At 42.8% G+C, this 25,334-nt stretch overlaps 1 protein-coding gene across 1 annotated transcript; it reads left to right on the top strand.

The window, feature by feature from the left end:
- The first annotated feature begins 482 nt into the window (after nt 1-482).
- Nucleotides 483-18,257, top strand: LOC306930879 (very-long-chain (3R)-3-hydroxyacyl-CoA dehydratase 4-like). The gene is made up of 14 exons (XM_079511975.1): nt 483-638; nt 748-979; nt 1,084-1,191; nt 1,660-1,710; nt 1,904-1,969; nt 2,088-2,150; nt 2,376-2,432; nt 5,256-5,356; nt 8,250-8,356; nt 9,595-9,791; nt 11,888-12,000; nt 14,075-14,181; nt 16,487-16,627; nt 17,842-18,257. The coding sequence occupies exons 3-14, from the start codon at nt 1,084-1,086 to the stop codon at nt 17,922-17,924; spliced, it is 1,194 nt and encodes a 397-aa protein (XP_079368101.1). The 5' UTR covers nt 483-638; nt 748-979; the 3' UTR covers nt 17,925-18,257.
- Nucleotides 18,258-25,334: the final 7,077 nt, after the last annotated feature.

Below are 25,334 nucleotides of genomic sequence, written 5' to 3'. Positions count from 1 at the left end.
GTGTGTGTGTGTGTGTGTGTGTGTGTGTGTGTGTGTGTGAACCAGCTACACTGGCATTTAAACACATTCATATTGTAACTGTTGCCACTATAGGTGATATAGTTTGCTTTATTCCTAAAAGGTACAAGTTCATAATGAAGAAGTTCATAATTAAGTCACATTTAAAACATTATTTCATGTATTTGTCTCAAGTTGTTGTTGTAACTGTTGCCACTATAGGGGATATAGTTTGCTTTATTTCTCTAAGACAAAGTTCATAATAAGGTTAAAATAAGTTCATAATTGTTTATTATCTTTCTAAGTGTACAAGTGCATAATTAAGAAGTTCATAGTTAATAGTTACATTCATGTTAAAACATTATTTCATGTCAAGTTGTTGTAATGCTTTTATTTTGAAGAGTCAACGTCATATTCTGTGTCTCGTTTGGTCTGCTCTCACGTCAATTGGTACACAGGAGTTTTGTGTATGCAATCAAGCCGCAGCTAGAAGCAGCAGCTCTGCCAGCTCCGTTTACACTGGTCATGGTCACACAAAGACTTTAAAGTTACAAGAAGTAAAGGTCATAAGAGACTGTCTAAGAAAAGGTTATAAGAAGACTGGAGAGTATTCCCCCTTTGTTATGCACGCAGCCAACGAGGTATTTGTTGTTTGTTTTGTCTGTATTTTACTCATGTGAAATGTTTGCATCTACATGCTGTGCATGTCATTTATGTTAATTGTACGTGCTTGTTTTATTGTTTGTTTAGTTTTCACGGTGGATTGGGAGGGCAAGAAGGCACCTTCCAATAAATCAGTTTCAAGGAAACCACATTGTGTCTGTTTGTGCTCGGAGGGAGTTACAGTTGTAATGGATGGACTTTGAACATATGAAACTGTTTTGGCCAGCTGTCCCAAATGCCAAGAAACGCATGACGGAACGACGAGAACCAAAAAGTGGCTGGCGTCAGTTTCGCCTCATAAAAGAGAAGATGCGCTCAGGTTGGTAGTTGCATCTATTATGTGCACTTTGTCTTCATTAACGTGCCAACTTGTGCATATGTTATGCATTGACAACCATTGCCTTGCCTCTGTTTGATTGATAGATGACTTCCAAGCATGTGAAGATTACGATCTCACCAGTGCTGCAGAAGCTGGTGGTGAAGAACCTTCTGGAAAAAGACAGAAGAAAAAAAGGCTTTATCCAGAATATGGTATGTTCTTTAACTTGGCAGTAGTCAATCTTCTCTGAATTGTAACGCTTACATGATTGATTGTCACTCGAATAACTGAATAACAAGGTCATTGTTTTTTGGCATTGAACATTTGGAATCTAAAAGCATAATTTGTTTGGCTTTTAGGTTTTGTAAAAAAAAGCACAGATGACAAAATATTAAATGAAAAACGAAACATTGCTTTAAGTTTTATATACAAAATGGCTGATCTACAAGCTCTTGATGACTGTGGGCTTGTAGAGCTGTTTTGGCAACTCTTCCTCTTTTTATTTTTTGGGAACATTTTGAATATTTTTCTTACGTGGAAGCGAGTAAGGCGTTTCACCCACAACTGCAATCAGGCAATAATTGCGACAGGGCTACTATAACGTCTGTACGCCAACACAATAATAATTCAACAAAGCTATTTGCAACTGAAGTTTTTGCCAACATTTCTGTCTCAATTAGTTGAGGACGAAGAGGAACACGGTGGGCAATCTGAAGAAGAGGAAGATCAAGGTTTGTTCCCCCCACCGCTGGACGTTGGCAGTCCCATTTGATTATGATTGAGTGTGTAGGCTACAAATGCCAGTGACGGGAGCAATATTGACGTGGAATATAGTATCTTTTCTGTTTCATATACAATACAGCTGAAGGCAGGTAATGAGTCTATACAGTAAAAAGATCCGGTTTTAATCACAGTTTTCTTTAGGTCGCTTCAGTCCAGAGCTGCCACTTGTGCCACAGAAGGTGGTGCTGCAAAGTGTTCGACCAAAAGGTTAGTATGAAGTCTGCTTTTATTAGCATTTGCCCCATACTCATAGTGGTATGCTAGTCATACACAACAATGTAATAGAGAGACACACTGAATCCCAAAACTATGTCTCATCAAACAGAAAAGTCGCAAGGGACGACCTCCACTCCATCCTCTGACCAAAATGCCCAGAAACACCAAGGAAGTAATTGTGACACACACACACACACACCCCAAAACTAGGTTGTGCTTCCTTAAACATTTTTCAACTTTAGATTGTTGTTTTGTTAAAGTCATCATTGTTTGCATTTATTTCATTTTGGAGCTGCCACTCTGTCATATATGGAGGATATATTAAATGCAATGGTAGTTCATATTGAATAAAAGTAAAGTAGATCACCTTCTCATGGATGCCTGTCTCATCAAACAGAAAAAAACAAGTCGCCTGGACCCAGCTCCACTCAATTGCCTGAGCCAATGCAACCAAGTAAGCGACGCACGCACACTTAAGTTGTTGTGGTATGGTTTTGCTTGTTGTTGTTCTCTGTTGTCGCCGCCATCTCATTCATCTCTTCTTGCGTGAGGAGCCTTTCAATCAGTTTGTCTTTTCCATCAGCACCCTCTTCCCAATGGTCTGTTTGAACTACTGCTGGCTTCCCCTCGCTGGATTCAGGTGTGATGATGATGCTGATGGCGGTGGACGATGGATGCTCAGTAGCATGAACTAATGATACAACCTGGATGGATGATTCAGTTGTGATGATGTTGGTGGCAGTGGATGGCTGCTCAGTATCACATGGTAGTGGAGTGCAGATTTTGTTGAAGTCAACTTCAGCAAAAGGTTCATCCTGGGCTTGAGGTGATTGTATTGGAACGCTGATGATGAGTGAAGAACCGCTTGTACTCTTTGATGCTCCAAAGAAACTCTTCTTCTCCTTCCTGCTGTTCACTGGTAGCCTGGCTAATAAGCCAGACTCAAATCGTCGTAATCCGCCGGCATGCAATTTGTTTTTGCCAACGGCTGATTCGGTCTGGCTTATTAGCCAGGCTAAGTCACTGGACCCATGGGTGTCTGTGCTGATGTCCTCCACTCTGGAGAAACACAGTAGCGTTACTGGATCGGGGCTGTTCTGCACTTTGAACAAACGTTTTTTCAGCCTTCTTAGGAATCCCCTTGTTTCTCCTGTCCCCCCTTCTTCACTGGAACCAGGAGCAGGATGATCTGTGCTGTTCAACTTGTAGGATTTTGATTTGATCATCGATCTGTTCACTTGGTAGCCTGCTGTCGTTCTTCTGCCCTCCTCCACCTCACTGGACCCATGGGTGTCTGTGTTGATGATGTCCTCCACTCTGGAGAAACGCAGTAGCGTTACTGGATCGGGGCTGTTCTGCACTTTGAACAAACGTTTTTTCAGCCATCTCAGGAACCCTGCTGTTTCTCCCGTCTCCCCTACTTCACTGCATGAACCAGAAGGATAATCTGTGCTGTTCTCCAACTTGTGGGATTTTGATTTGATCATTCTGTTCACTTTTAGTAGGTTAAGGTGCTAGTGTAAACCTCTTAACATACAGCTGCTGATTTCATAATGAGTTATGGTATTCTGCCACTTGCCTTTTTAAGTGAATCATAATCAACAAAACCTAAGTGGAAACCATGGTAACATCGAACTCCATCAACAAGACACGTCACATTAAACTGCTTTCCATAGGTAAAAACCATGGCAACGCCTCACAGCGAGATCAGGGCTACGTCACGGTCAAGTTGAGACACGCCCACCCAGCTTCTACGTGCTAAAACAGACGTCAGCGTTTTCATATTTTTCTGATGGAAATTGAATTAACATATTTTCTCTGAGAAGTGAGATTATTAGTATTAACTCAACGGTTACCTAAATCAAGGAGAACGTTAGTCATCTGCATCATAAATCAAGGAGAACGTTAGTATTCTGCATCATACCTAAACAATGGACCTGGTTTTAGCATTTTTGTGTCAACAATTACAGTCTATGGTCAATAACGAAGCTGTTCGGCAGTTCGGCCTATGGGATCTGTTGCCACAGTTCGCTGGTGGGTGCAGCTGGTGCTTAGAATATACTCTAAGGCCCTCATTTATCAATCGAGTGTAAAATCTGCCCCAAATTCGAGTGTAGGATTTGTAGTACACCCACGTCGGGTCGGCATTTACAAAGTGATCGCAGACAGCTGTTTCTTCCTAATTTCATTCCTAGCAGTGATAAATGTGACGGCTGAAATCAATCTGGCACGCCCTATGAAATCAAGCCTCGCCCTCGTTTTTGCGACATGAACAACTGCAATACGACCTGGAAACCATGGTTACAGGAAAAAAAAGTTTAACTCGCTTGCCTAAGTTGCCTTGCTGCCCCCTCCCATACACACACACACAGACGCACGCACGCACGCACACGCAACTTGTTGTATCTTAAATAAATAAACCTGCATGAATTAAATAAAGCTGTAGGACTACCCTGTCTGTTTCTCCTCTCGCCTCACCCCCCCCCGCACGCACGCACGCACATATCGCAATTTGCAAGCAACTGTCACTGTGTTGTTAGTTGTATATTAAATTATTAAAGTCTTTATTCATTTAATATACAACAAGATATATTAGTGAACGAAAACCTGAACCTGTGAACCATGAATTATATAACCAATAGGCGCGCACACACGCTGCTGTTTTGTCTGTCTCTCTATCACTGTGGTCCGTCCGTGACACCGTGACCAATTGACCATACACGTCCGACAGTCTATTTAAATTGCCTCGCTGTCAACTGTCAATTATATGAATATTGCAGCCAAAACCGTAGCCTCATGTGGCACTGGACAGTGCTGGTGGTGGGCTGCAGGCTGGCTTAGCCTATCTCCGATGCGTTCCCACTTGCGCTGGCACGGCACATTTGGCATTCGAGCGACGCGTCGGGTTTATTAAACGAGGAGGAGATTGCACATACTGTAACTCCAGAAAGACATCGGCCTGCTGTAGATTAGGCTACAGTAGGCTACACATGTTGGGACTCTCCGCGCTGCAGCACTGCACAGTGCACTATACTCTCCAACGTCCCATCATGGAAATATTTCAGCACATACAGCCCAAATCCTCGCATGTAGGCCTATGTGCTCATCATGCAAAACACTGTTTAAATGGCTTACGCATCTAACTTGCAACATTGTTTTTAAATGCGCGATTTTAATTGCTTGCTTGTAAAGTTGGAAATCTCCTACTAATTTCATATGACACAAAGACACATCGTTGATGTATTCCTTTACTTTTTTTTTTCTTTTTTACATTTAGCCCATATACATTTTAGGAGTGAATACATATGTTTCGATTCCTGTGACAGCCTCTCAGCTGGTCAAACAATGCTGCTCCGCTGTTCTACGACAGAAAAACAGGTGAGGACAAAGCGTACGACAGCTCCCGACCAGACGTGAGTTTTGTCTTGGCACAAGATCATTTTCAATCTTTGGCGCAAATCGTAAATGCCGAAAATTGCGGTAATTTCGGCGTACACCCATATTTTGGCGTACGCACGGTTGATAAATGAGGGCCTAAGAGCTGGTGGTTCAAAAGGCTGTTGTCATGGTTACGGTGTACCCACAGGCTATGGGATTGGGCTAAACTGCTACGAAAACCACTGTTGCCATGTCCGCTTATTATAAGCGATATTGGGCTTCATTTTCTGGGGCTTTGCTTGTTTCTATGGTTGTTTATTTGGGCTTCATAATGTTGTTTAAACCAGTTTTCTCAAACGTTTTCAAGCCAATGACCACCAAATAATCTGCAGACTTTACCACTACCAGGGACCACTCCACACCCGTCCACCCCTCTTTCACCATACAAGGATTTCTTTGAAAATAGCGTAGATTGGTTGCTTGTTTCTCTCTCAAAATCTGCCAACACTGGTGATAACGTTAGTACGCAGATGGATCTATGAGATGGATAAGTGCAATGATGAATGAAGTGAACGTCGTGTTATTACTTAGCAGCAGCACAACAAGCCTAATAGCTGTCTGAAAAACAACATAAACTTCTCTTATCACTCATCAGGTAATGACACGGTCATGCCACGGTAGCACTAGCGTTCAAATCGCCCAACACCTTGGTAAAAGCGCCCAGGCCAGCTCAGCCGACCCGCTAACTGCCCGTTTGCTGTGTGTGTGATGCATCGTTCACTGCTCACAAACTATAAGTCAAACATTTACTTGTTTCGCTCAGTCAGATGATGTGGAGCTGGAGCAGGACTTCTTCTTTCTAGAAGTTAACACGATGCTGTGATTAAAGGAAGGAACGGAAAACACCGTTTTTTTGCAGCTTTTTGTGGTGATTTCGCTCTGAAATAATAATAACAAAAATGAGTAGGTAAGTCTTGGAAAATATGTGTACTGTTTAGTACCAAGATGATAGCTTAAGCTAATAAGTTGTTTACAACAACAATGAGTTCAAAACTTCATGACATGTCGGGAAAATAAAGACTCGTCTCGTAGATGTATTTGATCGATTTTGACATGTTCATATCTGTGGTCACTGCGGGGACACCAGCGGAGTCCTTTAGCTCCGAACATGTACAAACTGCAAAAATATAAGATGCTTACCCTGTTGCCCCAAACGTCAGAGAGGCCTACGGGGTGCTTGTATAATGTATTAGTCCGTAGTTCTCAATATAGAAGTGTTTAAATCCCGTCTGTGACCGATATTCTGTCGGGATCCAGTTCTCAATGGGCGTTAGTGCATCCGGTGAAAGCCGGAATTACGCTCAATGTAAACGGGAAGTAAACAAGGGGGGAAATTGCGTTCGACCACAGTCTAGATTAAAGCACTTCTTTATAGACAACTATGGACTAATACATTGCGCAAACACGCCGCTCGTCTTCTTAACATGTAGGGCAAGCGGATAAGCACCTTTATAATTTGCATTCGTACATGTTCTGAGCGCTGCGGGCTTTACTTGTGACCGTGCAGTGACCACAGCAAAACATTACGGGTTGCAACATTTCCCGATGCACAAGGAATGTTTGGCCATAGGTCAGGGCGTGGTGTTCCAATTAATTAGTTGGAGGGTAATGTGATTGTGATGTGAATCATGCATGATGAGAGAGATAGAGGGGTAGGGATTTGGTATGGACTAGTATATTAATAATAATAATGAACTATCTTATCATTTATCTTATCATTATTTCTCTTAGACATATCCAGTATTTCCTTTCTCTTTTAATGTTCTTCTCTTATACTCTTTTCAATACAGTAGCAAATTACTTAAAAAAAAAAAAATCAATTATATTACAAAGATCCTGTATTTTCTTCTCTTTTTTACGCGCCCTCTGTTTGCACCATGATTCAAATTGCGATTTTATCGTGATGTAAATTGTTACCAGTTTTTATCGATTTTCGATTCATGATATATCGTTACATGCCTAACTGTGTATGCATGGTTTAAAGTCGTCAGTCGCCACGACTGATTGCAGTCATTTGGATTCCATAGACGCCAGCATGTATCCTAAGGAAGCATGTAGTGCAGCGAGAATAGCCGATCTACAAGCTCTCAATGCGTCATGCACTGAGAGCTTGTAGACAGGCTATTTTCGGTTATTATTTTTTACGATTTAGAGCATTTGATTCATTGAATGTTTTTATTTCACAGTATGAAGAATGGGTACATTTCAGACGAAAGCACAAGTCAATACAAAAACGGTTACTCTGTGGACCATCCATGATTAAGCATTACACTTATTTACAACAGGGTCCACCTTTTTCAATTCATCAGAACGACGTACAAATATACACTTCTATAAAAAACAGGAAATCAACATATAAAGAAAGGAAACGAGCCCAAAATGACATTTTTTTACCAGCCACACACACACACACACACACACACACACACACACACACACACACACACACACACACACACACACACACACACACACACACACAGCAGTATGTAGAACAGCAGAAACAATATTACTAAAACATCATCATTTTACATATACCTGTAGAGGGTATGCGCGTGACATCATCATACCCGGAAGTTATGAAGAACGCCTAACTGTTAGTGGCAAAAAAAACTACTTTCTGGCGTTGACGGTCCATACATCCAAACAGAAAAGTCCTATCACTTTATGCATGCACATACCCTCTATTGTGTTGATTGTTTAGCAAAACGGTGCTAGTGTGGGTGGGGCCTTTCGCACCGTTTCACAAATGGCACATTTTGGCATTTTTTTCCAGCGGTGACATTTCATTTAGCTTTAATCCACGCATTGTTTGTTTGTCTCCACACTACAGGCTCAGCATCGGGTGTGCGTACGCGTTCACATACAACCTGTTCCAGTTCTGTGGACACACATGGCTGCTGGCAAACATGACCGCCAGGATCCTCTCCTTTGGTCGAGGTGAGACATTCTTCCTTGGGACACACTTACTGGTATTTCGGGGGAATCTGTATCTAGACAGGCAGTCATAGAGGTAGGAAGGTTTGGGACATATCTAGACAGGCAGTCATAGAGGTAGGAAGGTTTGGGACATATCTAGACAGGCAGTCAGGGACATATCTAGGCAGGCAGTCAATGGAGGTAGGAAGGTTTGGGACATATCTAGACAGGCAGTCAGGGACATATCTAGGCAGGCAGTCAGAGGTAGGAAGGTCTGGGACATATCTAGACAGGCAGTCAGGGACATATCTAGGCAGGCAGTCAGAGGTAGGAAGGTTTGGGACATATCTAGACAGGCAGTCATAGAGGTAGGAAGGTTTGGGACATATCTAGACAGGCAGTCATAGAGGTAGGAAGGTTTGGGACATATCTAGACAGGCAGTCAGGGACATATCTAGGCAGGCAGTCAATGGAGGTAGGAAGGTTTGGGACATATCTAGACAGGCAGTCAGGGACATATCTAAGCAGGCAGTCAATGGAGGTAGGAAGGTTTGGGACTATGCAGGTAGTCATGGAGGTAGTTAGGTGCGAGACTATTGAGAGCTTTACAGACATGTAGTGTTCCTGGTTCAGAACAACAAAACCGTCATAGGTGAAGGCTCTCTCTACTCAGGGAGTCAAGTTGAGTCTCTGTAGCTGATGGGTGCAGATTCTTGAAGATCAATGGAAAAAGGGGAATATCCATCCATCTTCAACCGCTTATCCGTAGTCGGGTCGCGGGGGCAACAGCTCCACCAGAGTGCTCCAGACTTCCCTCTCCAGAGCAACATTAGTGACTTCCTCCTGGGGGATTCCGAGACATTCCAAGGCCAGTGAGTCGATGTGTTTCCTCCAACTGCGCCTTGGTCTGCCCCGGGGTCTCCTCCCAGTGGGACGTGCGTCGAGGACCTCCCTAGGGAGGCGCCCGAGAGGCATCCTAACCAGATGCCCGAACCACCTCAGCTGGCTCCTTTCCAGGCGAAGGAGCAGCGGTTCTACTCAGAGTCTCTCTCGTGTGACTGAACTTCTCACCCTATCTCTAAGGGAGATGCCAGCCACCCGTCAAAAGAAAACTCATTTTGGCCGCTTGTATTCGCGACTCTCTTAATAAAGTTTGAGTTTCTTTATTTCATCACGAGCAGTCTAGAGAAACAAACGCGCTTCGGGCACGCAGGCCGTGTTCCTGGTTCATTCATGTTGTTGTTGTCGTTGTTTTGCAGGCGCGTTGGCAGACACCTTCTATGCCGTCGGGGTGGTGATGACTCTCTGCCAGATGCTGTCCGTGCTGGAGCTGTTCCACATCGCTGACGAGATCGAGCAGAGCAGGCTCATACCTCGCCTGGTCCAAGTGTGTATTGATCTGTGTAAAACCCTGTCCTCCTTAAGAGCCTGGTCCAAGTGTGTATGGTCTATACCCTGTCCTCCTTAAGAGACAGTCTTTAAAGCCTGGTCCAAGTGTGTATGGTCTATACCCTGTCCTCCTTAAGAGACAGTCTTTAAAGCCTGGTCCAAGTGTGTATGGTCTATACCCTGTCCTCCTTAAGAGACAGTCTTTAAAGCCTGGTCCAAGTGTGTATGGTCTATACCCTGTCCTCCTTAAGAGACAGTCTTTAAAGCCTGGTCCAAGTGTGTATGGTCTATACCCTGTCCTCCTTAAGAGACAGTCTTTAAAGCCTGGTCCAAGTGTGTATGGTCTATACCCTGTCCTCCTTAAGAGACAGTCTTTAAAGCCTGGTCCAAGTGTGTATGGTCTATACCCTGTCCTCCTTAAGAGACAGTCTTTAAAGCCTGGTCCAAGTGTGTATGGTCTATACCCTGTCCTCCTTAAGAGACAGTCTTTAAAGCCTGGTCCAAGTGTGTATGGTCTATACCCTGTCCTCCTTAAGAGACAGTCTTTAAAGCCTGGTCCAAGTGTGTATGGTCTATACCCTGTCCTCCTTAAGAGACAGTCTTTAAAGCCTGGTCCAAGTGTGTATGGTCTATACCCTGTCCTCCTTAAGAGACAGTCTTTAAAGCCTGGTCCAAGTGTGTATGGTCTATACCCTGTCCTCCTTAAGAGACAGTCTTTAAAGCCTGGTCCAAGTGTGTATGGTCTATACCCTGTCCTCCTTAAGAGACAGTCTTTAAAGCCTGGTCCAAGTGTGTATGGTCTATACCCTGTCCTCCTTAAGAGACAGTCTTTAAAGCCTGGTCCAAGTGTGTATGGTCTATACCCTGTCCTCCTTAAGAGACAGTCTTTAAAGCCTGGTCCAAGTGTGTATGGTCTATACCCTGTCCTCCTTAAGAGACAGTCTTTAAAGCCTGGTCCAAGTGTGTATGGTCTATACCCTGTCCTCCTTAAGAGACAGTCTTTAAAGCCTGGTCCAAGTGTGTATGGTCTATACCCTGTCCTCCTTAAGAGACAGTCTTTAAAGCCTGGTCCAAGTGTGTATGGTCTATACCCTGTCCTCCTTAAGAGACAGTCTTTAAAGCCTGGTCCAAGTGTGTATGGTCTATACCCTGTCCTCCTTAAGAGACAGTCTTTAAAGCCTGGTCCAAGTGTGTATGGTCTATACCCTGTCCTCCTTAAGAGACAGTCTTTAAAGCCTGGTCCAAGTGTGTATGGTCTATACCCTGTCCTCCTTAAGAGACAGTCTTTAAAGCCTGGTCCAAGTGTGTATGGTCTATACCCTGTCCTCCTTAAGAGACAGTCTTTAAAGCCTGGTCCAAGTGTGTATGGTCTATACCCTGTCCTCCTTAAGAGACAGTCTTTAAAGCCTGGTCCAAGTGTGTATGGTCTATACCCTGTCCTCCTTAAGAGACAGTCTTTAAAGCCTGGTCCAAGTGTGTATGGTCTATACCCTGTCCTCCTTAAGAGACAGTCTTTAAAGCCTGGTCCAAGTGTGTATGGTCTATACCCTGTCCTCCTTAAGAGACAGTCTTTAAAGCCTGGTCCAAGTGTGTATGGTCTATACCCTGTCCTCCTTAAGAGACAGTCTTTAAAGCCTGGTCCAAGTGTGTATGGTCTATACCCTGTCCTCCTTAAGAGACAGTCTTTAAAGCCTGGTCCAAGTGTGATACAGCAGTGGTGGAAAAAGTACTAAATGTTTTTACTTGACCCATTTAGGCCTGATGTCGAAATTTAAAAAAAAAAAAACTTTTTTAAAATGTATTTTTTTCTCAGTGGTTCTCAATATTTCATGTCAAGGATCCCAAAAATTATATGTAATATGCCGCCGACCCCCCCATCTGAAAATATGTTGTTCCAGGGACACCCCCCCCCCCCCCCAGAAGCAAAGATTTGAGTTTAAAACTGAAACTCTGAAAGAATATATATTCAAAGATTTGAGGCACATTTTTCACGATTTTTCAAAAATAGCAGACCTACAAGCTCGTAGCGCGGCACTCGGTGCCACGCTATGAGCTTGTAGATCTGCTATTTTTCAATAGCTAAAATATAATGTTTAAAACACAAAGGGGTTCCCGCCCCCAAAATGGGTTAATGAATACGGTGTTGTCTTTTCCACCACGCAGGTGGTGGAGAGGAACCTGTTGCTGTTCCTGGTGATCATCGGCCTAGAAGACCTACAGAGCAGTCCAATTGTGTTTGTCCAGTTCATGCTGTGGAACATCCTCGACCTGTTGAGGTGTGTACCCAACCAGTGGCGTGCACAGATAGACACTAGGGGGTGCTAGAGCACCCCCTGCCCTTTTGGCAATGTGCCCTTTTGAAAAAAGAAAATAAAAAAAAACTTTTTTTCTACTTTTTTTTGATTTTTCAAAAATAGCAGACCTACAAGTTCATAGCGCGCCACTCGGTGGCGCGCTATGAGCTTGTAGATCTGCTATTTTTCAATAGCTAAAGCATAACATAATGCTAACACCAAAAGGGGTTCCCGCCCAAAATAGATTAAGGCAACCGGCCGGTTCCACGCGCTGCACAAGGTGCCCTTTTTTAACTTGAGCACCTGCCCCTCTAAATGTCTGTGCACGCCACTGGGTGTGTACCCAACTCCTTACTGCTGTGGTCCACGATCCACTTTGACTGCCGCCTAGTGGTCATTGGAGGTAGGCAGTTAGCTTGGAAATGACTGGATTACTACTCATTTTACGTCTGGTCTCCCGGCCTTGCAGACTGAGAGAGGAAGAAACGGCTAATAGTGAGCATTAGCTCACAATGTTTATCTTTCGCCAGAAACTGTAACATGGCGATCACGATGCGGTGAAAATTCACGCATAGGATCCGGTGAAAATTCACGCATAGGATCCGAACATCGGATGTTTGGTCAAAACCACGGACAGCGTCGTGGTTTCAGAGAAAATGAGCGAGGGAAAATCAATTCTGTCCATTGGTCAACATTTAGTGATGTGAACATAAAGCTGAAGTCAGTGTTTTTCTAAATGGACAGTGGACCATCAATGGCCCGACATGGATTACAGTCGCCACGACAGATTTCAGTCATTTGAATTCCATAGAAGTCAGCATGTTGCACAGTGAAAATAGCGATCTACAAGCTCTGTAGTGCTTGAGAGCTTGTAGACAGGCTATTTTAGTAGATAGGCTTAATCCATTCTGGGCAGGAAGTCGGGAACCCCTTTTGGTGTTAGCATTATGTTATGCTTTAGCTATTGAAAAATAGCAGATCTACAAGCTCATAGCGCGCCACCGAGTGGCGCGCTACGAGCTTGTAGGTCTGCTATTTTTTTAAAAATCGAAGAACGACTGACATAGAAACATAGCTTTTTCAGAAAACTGTCAGGATGTAGAAGACATTTTTAGAATCTGATCTCAGGTCAAAATGGGTTAAACGAGCCAATGAAAGCAATATGAAAAGAGAGCAACAACATGCACATCCCCAACCCTTAAGTTTGCTGAGCAACGAACAGGAAAGAACAAAATGAAACGCTCCGCACACCGAACGCTCCAAAGCGACAGATGCTTTTACACCGAGCGCTTCAATGCGAGTATGCGTCAGATGATTCTTTTATCGTACCAGAATGATCTGCGTGACGTTTGGAGCACACAGGGCTCTTCTTCACACTAAAGCGAACACGCTGGAACGCCAATCTTTATACGCAACCCACAAAAACAATCAACGCGATCACATGGAATGCAGTACAGCTGTAGACATTTTCTCACGTGACCAAAACAAGTCGGGATGGTAAAAGACATATTAAGAGTAGTCATCTTTCTGATGTATTTCAACTGCGTATGACAATCGTGTACGTCACTTTACTATGATGACTCTTTTTAAAAGACACGTGACCAAAACAAGTTATGGTAAAAGACTCTTTTACCATCCTGAATTGTTTTGGTCATGCCCAATCAGTCACTAGCCTGCACCTGAGACGTTCCTTTTGACTGACACCAAGTTTAGAATAAGAATTGAATACCACAGAATATCAACACGAAGAAACGGTAGTAGTGGATGGAGAGAGGATTTTTGTCCAACCAAGAAACGGCAACCAATGGCTGCAAAGAGGGGGTTCGCTTAGGAAACGACGCCGGTGACACCGTTGCACAAATCACACATTAGGACACAATTATTCAGTCGGGAGATCGAAATGAAGCCCCCCCCCCCCCCCCCCCCCCACCAGTAACAGTGGTGGGCTGCCACTGTTGCATGCATAGGGGAAGCACTGCATTTTAGTTCATAATATTTCTTTCCAAAGTATCGTAAACGTATGTAATGTATGGAGTGTGTTGCCCCCTGTGTTCAGGTATCCTCACCAACTCCTCTGCGTGATGAAAATGCCCTCCTTTGGCCTGCTGTGGGCTCGCTACACTCTGTGGATCCCTCTCTACGTCGTCTCCGTCATTACAGAAGGTATGACGCGCCGTTAGACTGCGCATGCATGTGCCGTTAGACTGCGCATGCATGCGCCGTTAGACTGCGAATGCATGCGCCGTTAGACTGCGCGTGCATGCGCCGTTAGACTGCGCGTGCATGCGCCGTTAGACTGCGTGTGCATGCGCCGTTAGACTGCGAGTGCATGCGCCGTTAGACTGCGCGTGCATGCGCCGTTAGACTGCGAATGCATGCGCCGTTAGACTGCGCGTGCATGCGCCAGGCAGGGAATTAATTGACTGCATATTCATTTAACCCATTTTGGACTGAGGTCGATTAAAAAAAGGCTTCTAAATCCTAACTTTTTTCTGAAAAACCCATGTTTCTATGTCAGTGGTGCTCAACCTTTTTCATGTCAAGGACCCTCAGAATTATCTCTATTGGGCCACGGACCCCCATCTCAAAATATGTAGTTCCAGGGACCCCCCCAGAAGCGAATATTTTAGTTAAAAATGTTCGCTCTGAAATATATATTCAAAGATTTGCGCCACATTCTCACGACTTTTCAAAAATAGCAGACCTATTTTTCAATAGCTAAATTATAACATGTTTAAAACACCAAAAGGGGTTCCCGCCCAAAATGGGTTAAAGCAATACTTTTACCCCATCATTACTTTTTCATTGTCAAATTACTCACCCTGTGAAGCCTTGGGATTCACGGAGATGTTTTAGTTTTTCTCGCCTTCCTTCCTTCACGGCGAATGGATGATCAAAAACTACGAGAAATGCCTGATGAATCAAATGATATAGGATTAGAACAGGATTTAACGGCAGCAAAACAATGGCAAAATGTACTACTACTGGCCTGGGCCATGGCTCAGTGGTCCAGGCACCCAGTCTGGCAGTGTGCCGCGGGTTCGACTCCCGATCCCGACGGCCTTTACTGCATGTCTTCCCCCCATCTCTCTCCCCATTTCCTGTCAGCCTACTGTCTGTCCCTCCATAAAATATATAAAATAAAAGGTGAAAGCCACAAAAAAAAAAACGTTTAAAAAATGTACTACTGCTAAACTAGAAAACACACATTTTCACTCAAACGTCACTGTTTAACACACTTAGGATAAATAGGATCATGCACTAAGGTAGGAGCGAGTCTACGCACTCAGCATTTGTGCACAAAACTGTCGTTTATCCAAGTTATCCAAAGTTTCAGTGAAAAATGCGTTTGTTTTGGAAGTGCAGATAGATATGACTGGATAGAGTGCACTTGGATTATACTGTGAGAGCTGTGTTGTGTTTAGTTTTGCTGTGTTGTTCATCCAGAAACCCTATTTTTCTTCAAGTGAAGTTTGACTCTGTTCCACAGATGCACATTGGAAATATAAGCTTGTAGATGGGCTATTATCACACTCTTTCTCACGTAATATTTGACAATTTGGCCAAAAAAGTAATTCAATTGTAACGCGCCACCGAGTGGTGCGCTACGAGCTTGTAGGTCTGCTTTTTTTGAAAAATCGAAGAACGACTGACATACATAGCTTTTTCATAAAACTGTCAGGATGTAGAAGACATTTTTAGAATCTGATCTCAGGTCAAAATGGGTTAAATACAGTACTTCTTCTTCAAATCTTCTTAGTTACTTTCCACCACTGCAAATGACCCTTGGGATGACCCCCCCCCCCCACACACACACACACACAAGCATATAGCTCGGGGCTGGGCAACTTTGACGATGGAGAGGGCCACTATATTTCCACACTCACTCCCTAGGGCCATATATTACTGTCGTAGGAAAAATAGCCGATCTACAAGCTCAAAACACGTCGCGCTGCGAGACGTTTTGAGCTTGTAGATCGGCTATTTTTGCTATATTCGAATTTAAATCTTGAATTTGTGCTAAAATTAACATTTTTATGTCATTTCAAATGCCTTTAATTATACTTGTGTTGAAGCAATGAGCTACTAATTTAGACTGAAGTAATAACAGCGGGTCATGTTTGCATGTTGTGGAATAGTAACAGCTGAAACCAATATTATATCAGTATTCTGACATTAACCTGAGGGCCACATTAAGTGAAGGTGGGGGCCGCCAGTTGCCCACCCCTGATATAGCTTGTTGCTTAGCAGAAAAGGAAACGACACAATAAAAATGTAAAGATAGCCTATTTTAAAATGGCAGCTAGCTTCCTTACTTGGATTCCGGTGTAGTGTAGTTCCAGACTCCATATAGCATTCGGAGATTGTGGAATAGTTGTCTGGCTATACGCGAGACTATACGTAGCAGTAGACATTTTGTCACATCCTAACTGCTGTGCTGACATTGTGTGTGTGACGTGGCGTCCAGGAATCACGGTGTACCAGGCGCTGCCCTACCTGGAGTCGTCCAGCAACAGTAGCACATACACCCAGCTGACCCTGCAGCCCGTGTCCCCTGGCTTCGACCTGCACATGCTGCTGAAGATGTACCTACCCATCCTCGCCGTTGGTGAGACACGCACACTGACACATGCACACACTGACACGCACGCGCACACACACACACACACACACACACTTAACCCATTTAGGCTTGACGTCGAAATAAAAAAAAGTCGTCTTCTGAAAGAATATATATTCAAAGATTTGTGCCACATTTTCACGATTTAAAAAAAATAGCAGACCTACAAGCTCGTAGTGCGCCACTCGGTGGCGCGCAATGAGCTTGTAGATCTGCTATTTTTCAATAGCTAAATAATGCTTAGTTAAAACACCAAAAGGGGGGCCCAGGCGGTGGCGTAACCGTCTGGGCACCCGACTGGTAATCCAGTCGCAGTGTGCCGCGGGTTCGACTCCCGAGCCCGACACGGCCCTTACTGCATGTCTTCCCCCATCTCTCTCCCGTTTCCTGTCAGCCTACTGTCTGTCCCTTCAAAAAAAAAACAATAAAAGGCGTAAGCCGCAAAAAAATATCTTAAAAAAAAAAAAAAAAAAACACACCAAAAGGGGTTCCAGTCTAGAATGGGTTAACTTAACCCCTTGTGTAGGGTTAAGTTTTACATGTATTTTCTCTAGCTTTGTTTGGATCAGCAGCAAATTTGAACTGGAAACACGTGACAAAGAGGGAACTGTTGTTCTATAAAGAGCCTAGATTTATTACCTCTCCATCAGGTGGAGAGGGAGAAAACAAGCATACACTTAACCGTATCACTGCCACCTGGTGGACGCAAATGCCAACGCTTGAACTGGCGACCCGGATCTACTTGGTTTTAGTGTGATCCATTTTAGATGCTAAATAGTTAGCGTCAATGCTAGCGAGCTAAAATGAGGCCATCATTGCTCTAGAAAGCGCCAATGTTCCAATCGGGATCACCGGGCAATCAGAAAAGACCTCCGAACGTCGGGCGTTTTGTCAAAACCACGGATCCGGTTTGATATCAATAATAAAGCTTATATGACGGAACGTTTTGTCACGAGCACAAGTACATACAGAGATGTTTAACTAAAGGATCATACATAGTCTGGATTTTCGGTGGTTAGGTGACCACCGAACTACAACATGACGTCACGAGCCGCGGTGAAGAGCAAACCACCGCCACCGCTCCAGCCCTTCTCTCTGTTTTTACTCACCACCGCTCAACGTTATTTCAGCTCCGGTGGTCACCTCAGCACCGAAAAACCAGACTATGAATAGGCCTTTACTTGTCGTCACTGTCTTCTCAGGTGCTGGTGTCACAGTGTGGCAGCTGTTGAAGGAACGCAGACAGCAGTTGGACAAGTGGAACAAGAAGCATAAAAGGAAGTGACATGTAATGGTGGACATCCTCTCAACACTCTGACGCTGGAATCTATCTTTTACCCATAAAGACCGGAGGCCTATTCTACAGTACAAATGTCTTCTAAATTTCAATTTTCAATTTTCAGAAAAACTTATGTTGCCATATCAGTGGTGCTTGAACTTTGCCATTGGCGGCTTTGGCCACCGACTCCCATATCCAAATATGTGCATATGTTGCAATTTTGTACTTATTTTGTTACATGCATCCTAATGTCATTGTATAATTGTGTTTCCTTTTCTTGGTGTTCTGTGTAAAGCACATTGAATTGCCTTGTAGTTGAAATATACTAAACAAAAACCATTGCCTTGCCCCTGGTAGACCGTTATTAAAACTGTATTTAGTTGTTGTGACAGTATGTTGAAGAATGTATGATGTACATTTTTGGGGGGAGTTTGACATTCGGCTCAAGACACAGACATACTCAAATACTAAAACTAAAACATTGACATCTGGTCACGACGTAGGTGTGAGGGCCGCGTAGTGGCCCAAACTCTAGATGTGAGGGCCAATAATCAATACTGCAGTAAAGGTCTATAGTAAAAGTCTGGAATTCTAAATGTACTTGAGTACCAAAAAAAAGTACAAAAGTATTGGTATCAAAATGTACTTAAAGTACCAAAAGTAGAAAATTATCATTATGCAGAATGTCTCATTTCAAGTTTTCAAATGTAAAAAAAATCTGACAATAGCAGACAGCGAGCTTGTAGGTCTGCTATTTTTGAAAAATCGAAGAACGACTGGCATAGAAACATAGCTTTTTCAGAAAACTGTCAGGATGTAGAAGACATTTTGAGAATCTGATCTCAGGTCAAAATGGGTTAACCATTGCTTTGTGTACATTTATGGAGAAGTATGGAGGGTGTTAGAAAACTACAAACATCATCAATCAAAATAACTTATTATGAATGAATTTTATTTTCAGATTAGGCATGCAGTCTATAGGGTTGGATTTACAAACCCTACACATCACATCAGCGAGTGTGGTTTAAAGTTAATTAGGCTAGTTGTGATCATAAGATTTACTGTAAACCCTATCAGTCAGTCGGTTTAAAGTTTATTTAGTTGCGATCATAAGATTTACAAACGCTACACATAAGACAGTCAGTCAGAGAGTGTGGTTTAAAGTTTAACAATATAAATTGACTGCTACAATAACCTTAATAATGGAGACAATACACCATAAATAAATACTGAAACCAGATATAATCATTAGGGAGGTGTATGCATGTACTATGTGTACCATGTAAACTCTTCATTTCCATTTTCCAGCCATATCGTTGGGAAAAAAATATTTTTTTGAAAATAATTTGGGGACCCCCCCAAAATAATTTGGCGACCCCCGAGGGGTCGCGATCCACGGGTTGAGAACCCCTGATTTTGGAACAATGTTTGTTTCCTCCTCAGTTGTAAAACAACATTGACATGTTTAATCATTTGGTGTCATACTAATACACTAAAACTAATTGTTTAGTTTTAGTGTTCAGTTATATTAATACATAACATATAGTTATATTTATAAATATATACATATAAATCAAACATCAGATAATACCTGCTAGCAGTGTGGCTTGTTTCAAAGTCGGAACAAACCAGCCGCTCCCGCTCTGCCCCAGGCCAGCACCATATTACAAAGCAAGCAACAAAACCTGTGTGTGTGTGTGTGTGTGTGTGTGTGTGTGTGTGTGTGTGTGTGTGTGTGTGTGTGTGTGTGTGTGTGTGTCAGGAGTCAGGACCAGTGGTGGAAAGTACATTTTGCTCAAGTAGCCTACTGTAAAATGTTTTTTTTTTTTTTAATTTCCACTTTTCTATATACACTGTTACTTCTACTCCGCATCTCAGAGGCAAATATTGTACTTATATTCAACTACAATGACTAGTTAGTTACTTTTAATTATTATTGCAAAACATATATTAACCGCTTCAGCCCTATTTTATACATTTCATACAAGTCATCTGTGACTGTGACATAACTTACTGGTAAATCATTTTGAAAGTAGCTCTCACGTCATAAAAGTGTGGTCACCCCTGGACTAGGGTACCTACCCTAGGGGTATTCTCTCTAATAATTTTTATCCCACAATATTTGTAACCCAATGTAACTCGGTGCCAATGTCTAAGCCGTAACCCTGGGCGATACTCTCCCTCTGCCAACCTGGGGAGAGCCCTGGACTGAGCTCATGCTTTAGCTTGTAGATCTACTATTTCCACTATTTAGATGTTTTTGAGGGGTATACCTAGCTCTGGTCCATAGCTCTAATGCGGTCGCATTTAGATCTATGTTACCGATGATTTCCGGGGCTTGCATAAATGCAGTACCAGCCTCTCGTCTTTAGCGTAAATAAAAATAACGTTTTTGCTTCTCACCAATACAAAGGCGGGTTGTGTCATTAGAAAGCCTACTTTCCTTAATGGAAGCACTCTGAGCCCCCCACCACACGTATATGAGTAATGGTTTGACAAAAAGGGATTTGTTTTCACCGGAGGAAAGATATTCGGTATGAGGGTTTTCTCTTGGCAATATCGGTAGAGGGCGCAGTGGAGTAACTAAAAGTATCTTTTTTTCCGGTGGAAAAATAATCGCTTTTTGGCCAAAAAGTACTTTTTATACGTCCAATCCAACCCTTCATGTTGAGTGCCAAGCAGGGAGGCACTGGGTTCCACTAGGCCACTGAGCTATATTTATCTATATCATTTATTATACTGTAATAAAGCTGTAATTTCCCCTGTTCTTGAACATTCATCATAGTGTTTCTCTCTGTCGCCACATCTTTCTGTTTCTGCAGGTCAGACCGACTCTTTTAGTTTACTGGCAGGCGAAAACACAATTCCCACAGCCTGAGGCCCGGACTCCACTGGCATGGCTGGTAGTGTTTAGATGTCTGCTACGTGGATACATCGTTGCACTTGCACCCATCTCTCAGCCCGGTGCAGGTGTGCTGGAGACTACTGATGGTTTGCACAGGTGCTGTGGATGAGTCTCCTTATCTCAGTCACAGTGAGGTGAGTCCAGTGTCATCATGACTCTCAGCCAGAGGTCGGGGCCATTTCAAGACCTAACTAGAAAAAGTGCCCTTCTGGGCACAGGTCTCCACCAGGAGGATAGGAGTGTGTGTGTGATGTTTGGCAAAATGTTTAGGAGCAATATAAACGTGTGTGTGTGTGTGTGTGTGTGTGTGTGTGTGTGTGTGTGTGTGTGTGTGACGCGGCTTGGCCTGTTTTAGCGCCACCATGAGGCTGATTTGAAAACTGTCAGGTGGCATTTCTTCCAAAGCCTAGTGGGAATATGCATGCACAATTTCACCACAATCGGACGCTGCGTTGAGTAGTTGTGGCGATTTGTACAAAACGGGTACAAAGCGGGCTACTCCTGAAAAGTTTAGAAGCCAATCGTAGCCAATGAGGGTGGATTATGAGAAATCAAACAAACCCGTCTTGATCACATGACTATGAAGAGTATGTGTACCGATTTGCGTGACATTTGGATAAAATCTGAAGGAGTAATATTAGAAAATGTGTTTTACATATGTCGGCCTCCTGGTGGCGCTATAAAGAGCAGATGTGAAAAATTCCATGCAAAGGTTTTTCCTTGGCCTCTAGGGAGTTGGCATACAAAGTTATCCACAGATCCCTGCAGTTAGAGGTAAAAACACTTTTCGGCCAGTTATAGCGCCACCATGAGGCTAAGTTGAAAATGTTCATTTGGCATTTCTTCCTCAGCCTAGTGGGAATGTGCGTGCACAATTTCACGGAAATCACACGATGTGTTCATGATTTGCAGCATTTTGTTTGAAACTGAGCACTCCTGCGAACTTTGGAAGCCAATCTTAGCCAATCAGGATGGAGTCTGAGAAATCTGAAAGACTCATTTCGTTGAATGGCTCTAGAGAGACTGTGTACCAATTTGCGTGATGTTTGGATAAAATCTGTAGGTGTACTGTCCAAAAACTAGTTTTGCACAAAGCGGCCTCCTGGTGGCGCTATAACAGGCAGTTCTGGAAATTTTGGGGGAGAGGTTCATCGTTGGCATCCAGGGAGTGTGAGTGCAAAATTTGGCATCGACCGGGTTAATGGTGCCGGAGATTAGCTGTTCACAGACGGAAAGACGGACACACACACACACACGTACGGACGGACGGACGGAGTGCAAAACATACTCTCTCCCCATGCCTTCGGCCTGGTGGAGACAATTATATGAGGAAATTACCATGAATGTCATCTCCTCATAAATGTATTTACTAATGTTAAATGGACATGCTTGACACATTAAAGCAAAATTACACTTGGGTAAATGGTGCATTTATATAGCGCCTTTATCCAAGGCGCTTCACATAGATTGTGCATTACATTCACACACACATTCATACACCGATGGCAGCGGAAACAATGCAAGGAACCAACCAGCATCAGGAGCAATTAGATGTTCAGTGTCTTGCTCAAGGACACTTTGACACTAACTCTGGGGGAGCCCGGGTTTGAACTGGCAACCTTGCGTTTGCCATCCAGCCACTCTAGCCACCGCCGCCATCCACGTACAATGAAACCAGTCTCAAAGTCAATCTTTTAGCATACAAACAAAGTGGATTCTGACCGCAATGTAAGTCAATAGGGAGACTATTTTGGACTATCAATTTCTAATCAACAGAACTGAATATGTCTCACCATTTATTTGAAATGACATCCTAGTGTTAATGTGCCTATTAAAGATAGTGTTATTTTTAAAGAAAAGGTTGAAGTTCTATATTCTAATCATCGCTTAGAGTGTTTGTTCAGTAACTGGGGTTTCCCCGTCTCTCAAGCTCTTTGATAAAAAATATATTTTTTGTAACCATATCTTTTTGTTTTACTACCAGCTCTACTTTAAATGAAATATTGAATTAATCTGAAATAAGTATTAAAATGGTTAACACTATTCTCTTCTGCCAGCTCCAAGAAGCCTGTGAAGAGAGTCACATTTAACCCTCAAGTTCAGGTACGAGTGTTTCATTAATAATAAGTTAGTTACATTGGCATGATTGAATATCTCTGGCTCTGCTGTCGGGAAGAAACCACCTAACTCCAAAATGTTCATTTTTCAGGAAATTAAAAATAAATAAAAAATCAGGAAATTAAGAAAACCTTATTGTAAAGTTGGCCGAGTGGCCAAGGCTCCAAAAAGTGACAGAATCCAGCAATACCATTTAGAGTGTTTTATTCTTCCCCGATGCAGCCGTATTTACAGTGGAAGGCCTAACAGACAAAAAAACACTGAAGACTAAACTCACAAAAAGACAGATGAAACTTAGCTTGAAAGCAAATTAGGAAACAAAAACCCAGAACATAAGAAACTGTATTAGGCTATAAACCCTTCCAAAAAGGGACCCCTAGCAGCTCTCCCTGGGTGTTACCCGCTTGTTGCCCAAGCCCCTACTGACCCTCGGCATCCTGCAGCCTCCCTTTTATACTGGGTGAGACCATACCAAGACACAGAACTAATTGGTAACCACTTAATCACCAGTACTGCAGGAGAGCCAGGTGCCACACAATCATTAAACACAATACCCAATCAACAGAAATGTTAAAATTAAAACCCATGCACCCTCTTTGTGTCCTTTTATAATTCATGTTTGTACAAATAATAAAATAAGAACAACATGCAACACTAATGTCCAGTCACACAGTCCTCCAAGCCGGCTTGCTGTTAAATGGAAGCAGCTGTGTAGTAGTGTATGCCGGTTTGTTCCTCTTTAGTCTATAGGGCACGGGCTGCCCCGTGACACTATATTTTGAAAACAAAGCAATACTGCCTCATCAGTTGGTGTTGTGAGTGTGACTTTATATATTATCAATTACTTGCATGGGAGGGGGAGAGGTGGTGGAGTTAGTTGCTTCAGCATACAGTTTGAGGGTCCAATGGAGTCAAGAATGGAGTCGAGTCGGGACGGTTTTTAAGGTCAAACACATTAATGCAACTCATTGCAGTGGTTGACCTTGATTTTGTCCAAAGCGTTTTTTTTACTACTTTCCATTGGTTCTATATTTTCAAAACGACTCACAGACGTAATTCTAGCGTCAATAGCTAGATTTCAATATGCTAGTTCAATAGCACTGATTTATATATAATACAAAAAAAAGAAAATCAAATCAAAAATGGAGTTAGGTGGTTTCCTCCCGACAGCAACGATATTATAAGTATATGTAAACACATAAAATCATAACAGCTTCTTAACAACAATATAAACTAACCCATTTTCTTTTTTCTTTTGTACACAGGTGCAGGAGTTCCAACGGGAGACCCACGAGAGAATCAGACTCATAATAATCATACCTGATTCTGAGTCTGATTCTCTCGAGTCACCCGTTCCTCCTAGGGCTAGGGTGGCGAGGAGGAAGCCGAGGCAGACTGTGGTGAACTTCAAGTGGGACGACGTTTTGAGAGAGGTGTATGTTTAGGGTGGATTCATCCTCCCTAAAAGACAATGGACAATGGTTCAATGGACAAGACGTTGCAGAACTCGCCCGGCGGAAGGGTAGTTACCACTAAAGCCCAAACCACACCAAAGAGTCCAGTCGGGACGGTTTTTAACCCATTTAGGCCTGACCTCAAAAATTTAAAAGATTCTTCTAAATCCTCCAGTTTTCTGAAATTTTTTTCAGAAATAGCAGACCTACAAGCTTGTAGCGCGCCACTCGGCGCGCTATGAGCTTGTAGATCTGCTATTTTTCAATAGCTAAATTATAACATAATGTTTAAAACACCAAAAGGGGTTCCCGCCCAAAATCAACCACATTAATGCAACTCATTGCAGTGGTTGACCTTGGTTTTGTCCCGACCCGACCCTTTGGTGTGGTTTGGGCTTTAGAGTGACGCCTTGATGCCCTGGAGACTTGTAAATATGTGTCAATATCTTTGTAAATACTTTTATATTGTTGTTATTGTGTGAAATTTACATTGTTTGCATCTATTTAGCTGTTGCCTGATATTATACTGTTTATACATTTGTAGAGTTATTGTAAATAAATTAGTGTGTGAAATTTACATTTTTGCATTTATTTCTTACCTGTGAAACAGATTATTTGAAATGAATATGCTAACAGCCTGAATAACTTTAAACATCTGCTCTTTAAACATCCATCAAAATGGACAGCAAAGTGAGCAAACAACTCTGGATACATTTCATTATACAGCAACCACCAAACATAACATAATAGGCCTATCTCACAGCCCGCTTTCCACGCCCACAAGTACATTTTCTAATGTAAAGATGTGACAGACCAATATTATTATGAAGCAAACAAGATGGTAAATCAGCTCGAACAGATAGAACAAACCTTACCTTGAGAAAACAAAAGTTGTAGACTTCTTAAATTACCTCTGTTAACATGTAGTGTCTATGGAGT

This window comes from Electrona antarctica, assembly GCF_951216825.1.
Source record: "Electrona antarctica genome assembly, chromosome: 10".
Taxonomy (NCBI): Eukaryota; Metazoa; Chordata; class Actinopteri; order Myctophiformes; family Myctophidae; genus Electrona; species Electrona antarctica.
The sequence above is the reverse complement of the archived record's forward strand: the minus strand, read 5'-3'. Positions and strand labels throughout refer to the sequence as shown.

Bases quoted from the DNA above. Each gene is read 5' to 3' on its own strand.
- LOC306930879 (XM_079511975.1), top strand. From the start codon at position 1,084: ATGACTTCCAAGCATGTGAAGATTACGATCTCACCAGTGCTGCAGAAG. The intron at 2,433-5,255 runs GTAAGCGACGCA...TTTTACATTTAG, and splicing joins GCCTGAGCCAATGCAACCAA to CCCATATACATTTTAGGAGT. The intron at 9,792-11,887 runs TGTCCTCCTTAA...TCCACCACGCAG, and splicing joins AGTGTGTATGGTCTATACCC to GTGGTGGAGAGGAACCTGTT.